This window comes from Narcine bancroftii, chromosome 1 (genome assembly GCF_036971445.1).
Source record: "Narcine bancroftii isolate sNarBan1 chromosome 1, sNarBan1.hap1, whole genome shotgun sequence".
Taxonomy (NCBI): Eukaryota; Metazoa; Chordata; class Chondrichthyes; order Torpediniformes; family Narcinidae; genus Narcine; species Narcine bancroftii.
The window spans coordinates 450,260,855-450,276,047 of NC_091469.1; the positions used below are offsets into that span (position 1 = coordinate 450,260,855).

The 15,193-nt window shown below is 42.0% G+C and overlaps 1 protein-coding gene across 5 annotated transcripts in view; it reads right to left on the reverse strand.

Annotated features, from left to right (window-relative positions):
• Positions 1-15,193, reverse strand: part of apbb1ip (amyloid beta (A4) precursor protein-binding, family B, member 1 interacting protein) — a 141,022-nt gene that overhangs the window by 28,941 nt on the left and 96,888 nt on the right. For all 5 annotated transcript variants that reach the window (XM_069914569.1, XM_069914571.1, XM_069914568.1 and 2 more), the window contains one exon: positions 11,503-11,624. In XM_069914569.1, coding sequence (XP_069770670.1) covers positions 11,503-11,624 — 122 coding nt within the window. The remainder of the gene's footprint in view (positions 1-11,502; positions 11,625-15,193) is intronic.

Consider the following 15,193-nt stretch of genomic DNA (forward strand, 5'->3'; position numbering starts at 1 on the left):
CAAAAGACAAAGGAGGAAAAACCCAACACCCAACCCCAACTAACCAATTTTCCGTTGCAACCGCTGCAACTGTGTCTGCCTGTCCCGCATCAGACTTGTCAGCCACAAACGAGCCTGCAGCTGACGTGGACATTACCCCTCCATAAATCTTCGTCCGTGAAGCCAAGCCAAAGAAGAATTGTATGTATTGAAGGATTTGTGTGCTGCTGGGGCTGGACTTTGTGTCACCTTAAAAGTGTAATTATAGAGTACTCTGGCCCACTTCCTCCAATCACGATGGAGGACGGAAGGTTCCAAAAGCTGGACACCACATGCGGACTCTCCACCCTAAATATTGATGCTGCACCCCCCCCCCCACCCAATTGTTTCCAAACCTGACTCTCGATTGTAAACCAATAGCTACAAAGACCAGGTAAAACAATTCAGGGGGTTGGGAATTTATCAGAGCCGACACACAGCAGCTGCTCAAAGAAAACATCATTAAGCCTAGCAACAGTCCATGGAGTGCCCAGGTGGTAGTCGTGAAAGGGGAAGAAAAGTCCAGACTAGTGATTGATAACAGCTAAACAATTAATCGCTTCACACTCCTGGATGAATACCCCCTCCCTCGAATTTTGGGCATAGTAAATGAAATTGTGCGGTACTGGGTCAATTTGACCATCGACCTGAAAGCTGTACAGTATTAGTTACTGATCTCTTCAGAGCATTTGAGGTAGGCAGATGGCTCTATCAGTCTGGAGGGGCTCTTTTGGTATCTCCAAAGTGGGGGGGCGGGTCTTAGTCTTCCAGAGACAGATGGACAAAATGGTCGATGAGTACAGTTTGAAGGCCACCTTCCCTTATCTTGACAACATCACCATTTGTGGACACTCTCTTGAAGACCACGACACTAACCTCCAGAGGTTCCTCCACACCTCCAGAGGTTCCTCCACACCTCCAGAGGTTCCTCCACACCTCCAGAGGTTCCTCCACACCTCCAGAGGTTCCTCCACACCTCCAGAGGTTCCTCCACACCTCCAGAGGTTCCTCCACACCTCCAGAGGTTCCTCCACACCTCCAGAGGTTCCTCCACACCTCCAGAGGTTCCTCCACACCTCCAGAGGTTCCCCCACACCTCCAGAGGTTCCCCCACACCTCCAGAGGTTCCCCCACACCTCCAGAGGTTCCTCCACACCTCCAGAGGTTCCTCCACACCTCCAGAGGTTCCTCCACACCTCCAGAGGTTCCTCCACACCTCCAGAGGTTCCTCCACACCTCCAGAGGTTCCTCCACACCTCCAGAGGTTCCTCCACACCTCCAGAGGTTCCTCCACACCTCCAGAGGTTCCTCCACACCTCCAGAGGTTCCTCCACACCTCCAGAGGTTCCTCCACACCTCCAGAGGTTCCTCCACACCTCCAGAGGTTCCTCCACACCTCCAGAGGTTCCCCCACACCTCCAGAGGTTCCTCCACACCTCCAGAGGTTCCCCCACACCTCCAGAGGTTCCCCCACACCTCCAGAGGTTCCCCCACACCTCCAGAGGTTCCCCCACACCTCCAGAGGTTCCCCCACACCTCCAGAGGTTCCCCCACACCTCCAGAGGTTCCCCCACACCTCCAGAGGTTCCCCCACACCTCCAGAGGTTCCCCCACACCTCCAGAGGTTCCCCCACACCTCCAGAGGTTCCCCCACACCTCCAGAGGTTCCCCCACACCTCCAGAGGTTCCCCCACACCTCCAGAGGTTCCCCCACACCTCCAGAGGTTCCCCCACACCTCCAGAGGTTCCCCCACACCTCCAGAGGTTCCCCCACACCTCCAGAGGTTCCCCCACACCTCCAGAGGTTCCCCCACACCTCCAGAGGTTCCCCCACACCTCCAGAGGTTCCCCCACACCTCCAGAGGTTCCCCCACACCTCCAGAGGTTCCTCCACACCTCCAGAGGTTCCTCCACACCTCCAGAGGTTCCTCCACACCTCCAGAGGTTCCTCCACACCTCCAGAGGTTCCTCCACACCTCCAGAGGTTCCTCCACACCTCCAGAGGTTCCTCCACACCTCCAGAGGTTCCTCCACACCTCCAGAGGTTCCTCCACACCTCCAGAGGTTCCTCCACACCTCCAGAGGTTCCTCCACACCTCCAAGGCCCTGAACCTCATGTACAACTCCAGTAACTGCTTGTTCCAGATGAAATTTCTGGCAATCCTGGGTTATGTGGCCCTGACCAGAGGGCCATGAAAGCCTCAAAAAGAGGTGTCTGGGCTTCTTCTACTATGCCCAATGGGTCCCCGACTATGCAGATAATTTTCACCCCATCATAAAGTCCACCTCTTTCCCATTGTCGGCCGAGCCCAGGCGGCTTCCAACTACATTTGGAGCTACATCACGAAGGCCACCATGCATGCAATGGGCAAGAACACACCCTTCCAGGTGGGAACCAATGCTTCTTATGTAGCTCCAGCCATTATCCTTAACCAGGCAGGCAGGCCTGTTGCCCTTTTCTCCCATACCCTACAAAGCCACGAGTTTCAGAGCCCACCTATGGAGAAAGAGGCTCAAGCCATTGTAGAGGCCATCAGACACTGCAGGCATTACCTGGCCAGCAGAAAATTACACTGCTCACCGACCAGCAATCAGTGACATTTATGTTTAATAATGCAAAAAGGGGAAAAATAAAAAATAAGATTGTTAGGTGGAGGATCAACTCTCCACCTTTAATTATAGGTACCCTCAATGAACCTCCAGATGCCCTGCCAAGAGGAAGCTGTTGTTCTGCACACACTGGCCTGTGCAGTCACTGCATGATGAGCTTTGCCATCCAGGCATCACCTGCATGGCTCGTTTCGTCAAGACATGCAACCTGCCCTACTCTGATGAGGATATCAAGGAAATGACCAGGTCCTGCCAGGTCTGCGTGGAGTGCAAGCTGCACTTCTACCGCCCCAACAAAGGCACACTTGATTGGCATCCCACCCCTTCAAATGACTCAGTCAATTTCAAGGGTCCCCTCCCTTCCACCAACAGAAATGTGTACTTTCTCAACATCAATGAGTATTCACATTTTCTGTTTGCCATCCTCTGCTCAGACATGACCACCAGTCATCAGGGCTTTGCACTCAATTTTCACCCTGTTCAGGTATCCCAACTATATCCATAGCAACTGAGGCTCATCATTTATGAGTGAAGAGCTATGCCAGTACCTGCTTATAAGGGCCATTGCCTAAAGCAGGATGACTAGTTACAATCCCCAGGGGAATGGACGTTGAAAAAGAGAACACGACTGTATGGAAGGCTGTGAAATTGGCTCTCCGGTCCAAAGTCCTTCTAGGCTCGCGCTGGCAAGAAGTCCTACTCACGGTGCTCCAGTCCATAAGGTCAGTTCTCCTCACAAGCTTATGTTTCAGAGGAAATCCATGTCTGGGGCGACATTCCCAGCTTGGGTAATGGCACTGTGGCCAGTCCTGCTGAGAAAGCATGCGAGGATGCACAAGACAGACCCCTGATTGAGAGGGTGCTCCTGCTGTACGCCAACCCAATGTATGCCTATGTGGCATACCCTGACAACAGAGAGGACACAGTCTCGATCAGAGACCTGGCACCCACTGGAACGGAGGATACAATGCCTCATGTGCCAGGAACTACCGAGTACCCCATTCAGGGTCCTGGAGATCAGTGCTTGGGAAGTGGACCAATCCACCCCACAACCTGACCAGAAGCCCTCAAGACCTACTGACCCTGTACCACGGGGGTTCAGGAAGTTCAGGAAACTCAAAGTCTTCCAGTACTGCTGCGCTTGACCAGAATTACCAGACCCCCTGATAGACTTAACTTGTAAATAATTGTAAAGTATTATTATTATTTAAAAAAAAAAAATGAATGGTCTCTGTTTTTCACCCACAGGCTCAATTCTGAAGGAAGGGATGAATGAAGTGAAATGAAATTCACTGTATGCATTGTTCAGATGGCTGACTCCTTCCCTGGCCGCACTCTCACCTACCCCAATATAAACCTGGTTTTCCCTCAGATTCGCCAGAGATCTATTGTATCTAATGGCCATTTCAATTTCAAAACCTTTCAATGCCATTTTCTCCTGGAGTGTAATTGCATAATTGCTATCAGTTCTCATGACAAATATTCATTTTCAGTGAGAATTAATGTGTTCCATATTACCCTAAGCATACTATTTTCATAATAACTACTGAAAATGTCCAGCAGTCTAATGAGAAATCTTGAACAACATAATTATTTCAACATACCATGAAAATTGGTGGACAGGGAGAAGTTTTAGTTACAGTACTAAATAATTGTCTCCACCCATGACAATATTAACACGAAAGCTTCTGATATGAATTGTGGCAAGTTTCAGACTACTCATATATAAGAATAAACATTTTCTTTGAAGACAATAATATAGGGGTTGTAGGTCAATTGGGTGGCATGAACTCATGGGCTGAAGTGGCCTGTTACTGTGCTGTATGTCTAAACTTAAAATTACCTAGTTGAAGCAATGGGAATCTACATGGATCTGTTGTGAACTGTTTTGAAAGGGAGGCTGGGAGGGTTTGCTTCCTGTGTTCTCTCTACCTCCTGTGTGCCTTACAGGCCCATGGTGTGTGTTGCAGAGGAGAACAACAGAGGAAGATGACAAGCCTCTGTATGTGAGTGTGTCTGTCTATAGTTTTGCTGTTCCAGATAAAGTGGTTCTTTTGAGCTTGAAGTTGTCAAGTGATTCTTCCTCCCAAGTAGAAGTTACCACAGATCCATGTTATGCCAGAATCATTCTGGATGCAGGGAACAGTCCTTCTTTCAATCCAATGTAGGCTTGCTCAGACAGTTTTTCTCTCTTCTCTCTCCCTCCTCCCTTCCCTCCTCCCCCCCCCCCCCCAGTGCATATGGTTCCTGAACTCCAATTTAATTATTGGTCCTGAAAATGTATGCACTGTTGTCTGTGTCACATAATTCATTTTGGATTCACCCCATTTCTTTCTTCATCCATTTCTGTATGTACATTTGAGTTGACTTGGAATACTACTCACAGAAGAACCCTTGTCACTGTTTCATCTTGTATTCATATGTGAGTTCTTAAGACAACACATGGATGAAGGAAAAGGTTCTTTACTTTAAAGTTGATGTAAACAGCACCATAAGGCAGGCCATGAGACTGCAAGTCTCCATTACAGATCTGCATATTGTGTGTCAACCCCCTGCTGGCAGCCAAGTCTAATCAAACAGTAAGGCATTGCTAGTTGCATTGCAACCATGATCACTAACATTATATCTCCCCTTCTCAAAACAAAAGTAGCTTACTTTTAACTAACATGTTTTGTTTGTACTTCTCTGCAATTTTAGCACCAAGAACTTACATTTTCATTATTATCAATATTGTTAACATATTTTAAACTTGTTTTGTGTGTTCACATTTACATACACTAAAACTTGAAGAGCAAATACGATAGCACTACTTCATTCTATAACAGGAGTCTTTAAATTTGCTCAACAAGTCTCTTAAGAGGATTTAAGTGTCTTGACAATCTCCTGATCAACTGCCTTTGAATCCGAGTTGTTCCTTCAGACGACGTCTTCTCAGCTGTGTATTCAGGTTGTTCAACAGTTTCCATCTACTATGGCTGGTTCCATTTGAAGGTCTTGACAATTTCTTCGCAGAACAGCACCTTCATCTGTTTGAATGGTGCATGATTTTTGCTGGACTTCATCAAGGACCATTCCCTTCTGAGTCCATAAGTTTGTTTTGTCTTTTAGCTTTACTTGGTCACCAGTGTTGAGTTCTGGTAGGTTTTTCGTTCCTCTGTCAAAGTAATACTTTTGCTTTTCTTTGTTGTTCTTTGTATTTCCTCACTTTTTAAAGAGGTTCTCCTGAATGGGTAGTTTTGATCTTAGCCTATGTCCCACAAGGAGTTGTGCTGGTGACATACCAAACTTGAGCAGCTTTGTGTGGTATACTGGCATGCTCTGGTGGAAGTCTGTACCATTGTCTTTTGTTCATCAGTCTTTTCACTGTCTGTACTGATTTTTCCATTAAACCATTGGACTGTGGAAAATGAGGACTTGACGTGGTGTGTACAAGGTTCCACACTTTGGCAAACTGTCAGAACTTTAAATTGAAACTGGGGTCCATTGTCTGTGAAGATCTTGCTTGCCATACCATGTCTGGAGAATATGGCTTTCATACCTGTTATTACAGCATCTGCAGTGGTGGTGTTCAATTTGCACACCTCTGGATACAGGGAGTAATAGTCTGTGACTACAAGATAGTCTTTCCCTTGACATTTGAATAGGTCAACACCTACCATCTGGTGCTGAGTGTGGCTTTAGTGGTTCTGCAGGATTGCTTGCTTGATATTTCTGGCATATCGTACAGTTTGACACTTCATTTGTTACATCATTGTTGATTTTTGGCCAGTACATCACCTCTCGTGCTCTTATCTTACACTTTTTGATTCGGAGATGTTCTCCATGGATCCTTTTTAGCATCTCTTTTCTCAGATTCTTTGGAACAAGGATTTTGCTTCCTTTGTAGATGATGTCTTCAACCATTGATAGTTCCGCCCTGCAGTTCCAGTTCTCTGAAACGTCAGGTGAGCAGTCTTGTTTCATGTTCAGCCATCCATCCAAGATGTTTTTTTCTCAATTGTCTCAGTGTTTCATCTTTATTTGTCTGACTTTGAGCTCCATTTTTGTATCTGCAATGGGCAGTGCACTTGTGATCATGTCCACAAAGATGTTCGTGTCTTCATCCATTTTGGAATTTGCGGGGTCTCACATCAACAGCTCTAGACAATGTGTCTGCTGTGTACATTCGCTTACCTGGAGTGTTTGCCACATTCATTGTATAGCTTTACAGCCTAACCATCATTCTTTGTATTCTTAGCAGACATTCATTTAATGGCTTTTGGAACAATGCAATCAAGGGCTCAAGGTCAGTCTCTACACTGATTGCTGGTCCTGACACAAACTGATGAAATCTTTCACAGGTGTACGTGATGCTAAGCAGCTCCTTTTCAATTTGAACATATCACATCTCCATGTCAGTCATTGAGTGTGGTGCATACACAATAGGGTGCCAGTCATCATATTTTTGCAGAAGAACTGCACAGAGTCCACTATGTGATGCATTTGATGATATCTCAATGGGTCTCACTGGGTTGTAAAACCTCAGAACTGGTTCCTCTGTGAGCAATTTCTTTAGTTCCCTCCATGACTTTTCATGTTCATGATTCCACTCCCATTCAATGTTCTTTTCTGTTCATCTTCTCAATGGAGCCATCTTTTCTGAGAGGTTGGATATGAATTTACCCACATAGTTGACCATTCCATTAAACCTCTGTACGTCCTTTTTGCATTGTGGCCTTGGCATGTTCCCATCCTTTTTGGGATCTGGTCTGATGCTTTCTCGATTCTCTTGATTCAGCTTCAAATTTGCTTTCCTTGTTGCTTCTAGCTCTTTCCTTAGTCTCTCATCATGCTCCATTCTCGTGGATCCCCCTACTATGATGTCATGCATTGACACCGTCCAGGTGCTCAGACTATATGGATAGTTTTGTGATACACTTCAGGAGCCGAGGCAATTCCGAATGAAAACCTTAGGAATCTATATCTGTCATATGGACTATTGAACAGTCTTGAACTTGCTTCATCCATTTTTAACTGCCAAAATTCTGATGATGCATCTAACTTGCTAAAAACCTTTGCATTTGTAAACTTTTACATGATTTCATCACACATCAGAAGCTTAAAGTATTCTCTCTTTATTGCACTTAGAACTCTAGGATCCAGGAAAATTCTAAGCTTTTCATTCCTTTTGTCCACAACAATGAGTGAACTCACTCACTCCATTGGCTCATCTGTCTTTTGAATATGTTCAGGCTTTCCATCCTGTCCAACTCTGCTTTTAGTTCCTTTTGAAGCGCAAATTGACCTTTAATATCGTTGGCACACGTTTATCCACCCTGATCGTGTGTTCTCCTGGAAGGCAGCCTAGACCCTGAAATAGGTCTTTGTACTCTTTCATGAGTTCATCATAGACTGTCTCTCCTTTGCTTTCCACAAGGACTCTTTCACCAGGTTCAGTTTCTCACAGGCTGTTAAACCTAGTATGGCCTGCACATCCTTTGGCATCACAATATGCTCTTTGTTCTTGTGTTTCACTTTGACCATTCATTCTCCTTGCACTGGTAGATCGGTAACTGAATATCCAGTCACCTTCACTTTTGTTCCATACATCTTTGGTTTGGGTATAATCTTAAAAATCAGTCTCTGATATTACATTCATTTCTGCTTCAGTATCCAATTTAACTGAAGTGTATACGTCATTCACTTTTAATCTCAGCATCCAGTCTCTGCTTTCTTTCTTGTTTTCATTCACAATGTCTACATAGAATTCCTCTGTCTCCCTTTCATCTACTGCATGAGCCTTGCTTTGTTGCACTTGGTTCCTATAGCAATGGGCATAATGGTTGCTTTTGTTCCACATATAGCATGTTTTATACCATATGCAGGACACTTTTTTTTGCTAGGTTTGTGTTGTGGCTTTCGATTGCCTCATTTTTATTCACTGGCCACGCCTCTTTCCACTTTGGCATGATTTTTGTAAAACTGTTTATATTATTTCTTGCTCATTGCATCCATGATCCAGCTAGTTTCACTAAACAGCTCTTTTGCCTGTGTTTTTACAGTTTCTGCAGCTCTACAGAGTGCTATGGCTTTTTAGGTCTAGATTTTACTCTTAGCAGTCTTTCCCTTAGATTATTATCTGAAATATCATGCAGGAGTCTGTCTTTTATCAGTGAGTCAGTCAGTCCACCAAATTCACACATTTTGTTTCTGTTTCTCAATTCAGTCACATACTGATCAATACTTTCTTCCATTTTCTGTACATGTAAAAAGATCTGTGCCTCTCAAACATCACATTTAGGTATCAGTACACCTCAAACTGTTCCATTGTTTTTTCCAGTTTGATTTTGTCTCCTTCAGCAGCAAATGTGAAGTTATTATATACCTCCAGGGCTTCATCACCCACAACATGCAAGAAAACTGATGCTTTCATTATCACTTTTCTCATCATATCCAACTGCCACTAAATACAATCCAAAATGCTGTTTAAATCTGTTCCAATTTTCAGCCACATTACCTGTCAACTGAAGTTTTGCTGGTGGATGTAATCCTTCCATTTTTCTCTTTGTTAGCTTCTCTTCACTGATGAGTTTCTGACTTTAGATTTTACCTTTAAAGTATTTCCTTCATCTCACTTCTGACACCATGTTTCATCTTGTATTAGTATGTGTGAGTTCTTAAACAACATATGGATGAAGGAAAAGGTTCTTTACTTTAAAGTTGTTGTAAACAGCACCATGAGGTTGCAAGTCTCCATTACAGATCCTGCATACTGTGTTCAGAACCTGTTGGCAGTCAAGTCTAATCAAACAGTAAGGCTTTGCTAGTTGCTTTGCAACCATGATCATTATCATTACAGTCATTGTCTCATGATCCAAGACCATTCAATACTCAATGTGTCAAATAAATGTACACATTACAAGCTCATGGCAATACAAGGTGCCAAAAGCCAATGGAAAAAGTGGTCCAGATCACCATTAATAAAAGTAATTAAAGTCAGTATCAGATCAATGGAAGACGTCCATGGTACATAGCTCTTTTCAACAATTCTAAGGATTAGGAAACTATCGCAACTTGATAAATGACCACGAAGGAAAAGAAAAGGATAATACTATAGCAATCTAGTGAGGAACAAAATAAGACTAAAAGTTTATATAGCTTTGTGAAAAGGGGAAAATTAGTAAAAGTTAATTTGGATTTCCTACAGACAGGGTTATGGATATGAGATAGAAAAGGTTTAGATCGTTAAACAGGTTTATATAGGTTGGCTCAACATCATGGGCTGAAGGGCCTGTATTGTGCTCTAATGTTCCATGTCCTAATAGCATTCAGAAATACAGCACAGTAATGGGCCCTTCCGGCCTACATTGCCCAAACACCCATGTGAAAATGAACTTCCTAATCCTGTACATCTTTGGAGTCTCTTCATGGAAAAAGACTCAAAAGACCTGGAAATAGCAGAGAACAATAGATCAGGAGTGAAAGGTGCTGAAAATAATTGAGTAAAAACTAGTTTTGGAGAAATTAATGAGACCAATAGCCAATAACTCTTTAGGATTTGACCTGTCTCCTTGGGGTTTGAAAGAGATGGCAATGGAGAAGGTGGATGCTCTGGCTCTCCTTATAACCAATGCATTACCTGTCTGAACTTTTTTGATGAATGAACTAGAATTTATTCACATTTATCTTGAGATGCCAAATATTAATGTCAACACAAAATTAAGGTATGTGGTCTCTAAATGGTTCAGTCTAGATGAGCTCATATGACAAAATAAGTTTTCTGTTTTAGAGTTAACTTACTTTACTGAAACATGTAAATGCACGAAATCTTTATAACCAAACCACCATTCTGATGTAGTGACACAATGTAGAAATACCTATGTAATGCTCTGCCTTTTCTTAAAAAAAAATTTAAATCCCTTTTCTATTTCTTGCAAACTTTTATGCTTCTTTTCTCCAACAGGAAAGCTCTAAACCAGGGGGTGGGCAACCTTTTTTTTAAATATAAAAAAAAAACTTACATTCCACCTTAAGTAATCCCTATGCCATAAGTGCTCTGTGATTATTAAGGGATTACATAAGGAGGTATGTGAGTGAAAAGAAAAAGGTTTGAAAACCATTGTTTTAATCATACTTAATTGACTAGATATGTGCACAGTTTCATAAGTCCAAAGGAAATGGCTAATGAATTTTTTTCTCAAGCAAAATATTTCAATAACTATTGGGTTGAGAGCAGTGGTTCTCAACCTTCCCTTCCCACTCACATACCTTTTAAGCAGCCCCTTACCAATCACAGAGCACTTGTGGCATAGGGAATATTTAAGGTGGAATTAAAGTTTTAAAAAGGTTGCCCACCCTTGGTCTAGAGCAGGGGTTCCCAACCTTGGGTATGTGTAGCCCAGTGGTACATTTGCACTTTTCAGGGGGTACATTGGGCAATACATGGTATTGTACAATGTCATTTAAAAAAAAATCCTTAATTTTTTAGGGGAACACAGGAACCTATAAAAATGCCCAAGGGGTACAGAGGAACAAAACAGTTGGGAACCCCTGCTCGAGAGTGATGTAGGCAAAAAGAACTTGCTTAAATAGGAAACATGGCCTGTATGGACAATATAGGCCAAAGGGCCTATTTCTGCGCTAAACATGAACCCAGACCCATTTTGTGTATTTCATGATTCATTAAGTAAACTAAAATCAGGGTTCATTTCCATTCTGGTTTCTTTGTCATATTTTAGGCAATGTTCTGTAGTACAGCGATACTGTAGTTCTTTGACAAAATATTAGCCAGAATTCCTACTTAGAAGCAATAAAACAGATTAATTGCAGGAGTTAAAAATGCATTTTGGAAAACTTTGGTGATGAACCCTTTACTTTTCTTTGACTTTTCCTCACCTGTGGATTTTTAAAGACAGCGTACTTCTCTTGTCGTTCAACAAACAGAAGTTTGTTTTCACTGTCCCGTGTCCAGTGGGACAAAGTTTCCACTAGATTCTCATGGTCTTCAAGAAATCTCTCTGAATGGAAGGAACAAGGTTAATATATTTTTTTAATGTTACAGTAAACAAGGGGACAAGACACAGCAATCGATAAAGTGCAATATTCCTTCATCAGAAACAGAGCATGTATCTCATTGATGGTGCAGGTCATCGATTCCAAAATCCATTTAATGCAGTGATATAGATGTCTGTAGTCAATTCACAATGTTGGCAGTGCAGTATGAGCAAAGCAATAGAGGCTGATCAATGTCATGCTAGTTGACATAAATCAATTTTATTCCTGTTCAGGTGGCAGGAATGTCCTCTGCTTAGCTACGTTAGCTTGTCCTACCTAGAATATTTGCCAAGTTGAATAAAATGATTTATTTTATACAACCCATTTCTTTCAGAATATGGTTTTCACTTCCAATGAGCTGCAATACTTGAGGCAAGCAATTCAGAGTTTTAAAATAGAGGACACAAGATTTACCTAAAATATTTGAATGACTGCTAGTGGTAATGAGAAAGACATGCCTGAGCTGAATAATCTTCATTCCCTCAATACAAAACAAGCACACAATTAATGCCTTCCACAATTTCAAACTCCTTTTAGAGATAGATTTAAAACATGTTAATCTTTTTAAATTTTTATTTTTTATTTTTCACACTATGAACCATACTGACCAAAATACACACAAAGATTTCCCTCTTGAATATGCACACTGTCATTTTCTCCCCTTTCCCCCTTCCCTCCCTTCTTCACCCCCCTCCCCACCCACACAACATTCAACATATGATACATTAAACAATGTCATCACACAATGAAAATAAACAAGAAATTTGGGACTTCTACTTTTACACACTGGGTCAGTTCATTTCGTCTTCTCCTTCTGTCATTTTAGATAGTGGAGGTCCGCGGTAGGACTTCTCTGTTGTGTTCCATGTACGGCTCCCAAATTTGTTCGAATACTGTGATGTTATTTCTTAAATTCTATGTTATTTTTTCCAATGGAATACATTTATTCATTTCTATGTACCATTGCTGTATTCTCAGGCTATCTTCCAATTTCCAGGTTGACATAATACATTTTTTTGCTACAGCTAAGGCCATCATAATAAAATTTTTTTGTGCTCCATCCAAATTGAGTCCAAGTTCTTTACTTCTTATATTACTTAGAAGAAAGATCTCTGGATTTTTTGGTATGTTGCTTTTTGTGATTTTATTTAATAGTACATGCAATTTGGGCATGTGAGAAAGTGGAAAAGTTTTGGGAAGATCTAAACATGTTAATCTTGAAGAAAGTGTTGGTTTTGATTGCTTTAGGTAGCAAGACTAATTGTCTCAGTCAGAGTTTTACAGCACAGAAATGAGCTGAGCTCATCTCATACACGATTTTTTTTGAAGAATGTATCCACACAGTACACCATCTACACCGATTTTTACTTGTAGGTCACTTGTTAAAAAGTAGTATGGAAAAATATAGAGATGGAGTGATCAAGCCAAATGCTCAGCTTAACATGAATGTACTTCAAAAGACATTTCAGATACAAAGCAGATCCAATCGTTGCAATGCATTTATCGCATCTCAGATTAAGTACACAAGATCAATTCAACTTTAAGATCAAATATTCTTTTTGAAGAAGAATAATTGTAAATGGGCATCATTCAAAAATTAGATTTCTATTCCTTGTCTTTGTATAACAATACCAAGTTAAAAAACACAAAAATGCCAGAGGAACTCAGGAAGTTTTGCAGCATCCATAGGAAGTAAAGATATATTACCCATATTTCAGGCCTGAGTCTTTTTTCAAAGAATAAGCAAAGAGCAGGAAGGCAAGACTGGTTGGGGGAGGAGTCTAGGCCAACAAAAGTTGTTAATTGGATAAGATAAGAATCTATTTTGGCTCAAAGGAGACAGCAAAAAGGGAATAGGGAGACACACCTAGAGCTGAGAACTGGGGAAAACGTGACAGTTAACAGAAAGGGGGGGGGGGGGGGTTAGCAGAAGTCAATGCTAATGCCATCCAGTTGCAGGGTGCCCAGGCAATATTACAATGACTCATTCCACAAACTGTTGGGCGATTAGAGTCTTTGCAATGCTGCATTAATTTATTTAAACGCTTGGTGCACTATGCTTCAAATACTGTAATACTTCATGGCTTGATTACATTTGAGTACTTGTCACAGATTTGTGGAACAGCAACGTAACCATGAGGCTTCTAATCCCACTGTTAAAAATACGTATTTCTAGCAAGAATAGTCAGAAGGTGCAAAAAGCTTGGCTAATTTGGTTGTTTTATCCTTTTTGTAAAATAGTGATAATCCAACTTGATTCACCTAAATTTCCTTCAATATGAACAGATCCCTTGGTTATCTCAAGGAGAACTTAACCCCATCCGCATAGAATCATAAACTTTAATGCTTCAATCAATCTTGTATACTAATAGCTTGACTTTAATAACCTTCTGCAAGACATTTTGTCATGTGGCTTCTGAAAGTCTAGAAATAACGTACAAATCACAGTATACTTCAAATGCCATTTCCACATGGTGGAAGACTCTTGAATTTCTAGAGATGTACTGCAGAAAGCATACTGACTGCTGGCATCACATCCTAGATCGGAAAATTAGTGGAAAGATACAGGACTGGGAAGATTTTAAAAACAAAGACAACCAAGGTGGTGGTTTGGAATGAAAAGATGAACTATGAAAGGAGGTTAGCAAATAATATCAAAGGATACTGAAAGATTTATTAAAAAATATAGTGAGTAAAAGAGACAAAAACAGACATAGGACTGATAGAAAATGATGCTGAAGAAATTGTAATGGGAGACCAGAAGATGGCAGAGGAACTGAATGAACAGTTTGGATCAATCATTACTGTGGAAGATATTAGTAGCATACCAGACTCTCAAGGGACTCTGGAAAGAGGAGTGCAATCAAGATCACTAGAGATCTAAGGTTCTAAGGGTAGATAAGTCTCCCAGACCAGATGGAAATGCACCCTTGGGTTCTGAAGGAGGTAGCTGTAGAAATTGTGGAGGCATTGGTAATAATCTTCCAGGAATCAATGGAGTCTGGCATGATTTTAGAGGACAGGAGGATTGCGAATGTCACTCTGTGGTTTAAGAAGGGAATGAGGCAGCAGAAAGGAAGCAATCCCGACAGTGGTTGGGAAGCTTGTCTTTGTATAACAATACCAAGTTAAAAAAAAACACAAAAATGCCAGAGGAACTCAGGCAGTTTTGCAGCATCCATAGGAAGTAAAGATATATTACCCATATTTCAGGCCTGAGCCTTTTTTCAAAGAATAAGCAAAGAGCAGGAAGGCAAGACTGGTTGGGGGAGAAGTCTAGGCCAACAAAAGTTGTTAATTGGATAAGATAAGAATCTATTTTGGCTCAAAGGAGGCAGCAAAAAGGGAATAGGGAGACACACCCAGAGCTGAGAACTGGGGAAAAGGTGACGGTTAACAGAAATGGGGGGGGGGGGGGGGGGGGTTAGCAGAAGTCAATGCTAATGCCATCCAGTTGAAGGGAGCCCAGGCAATATTACAATGACTCACACGGTGGAAGACTCTTGGAGTATCAAGAGGCACATAACAAAAT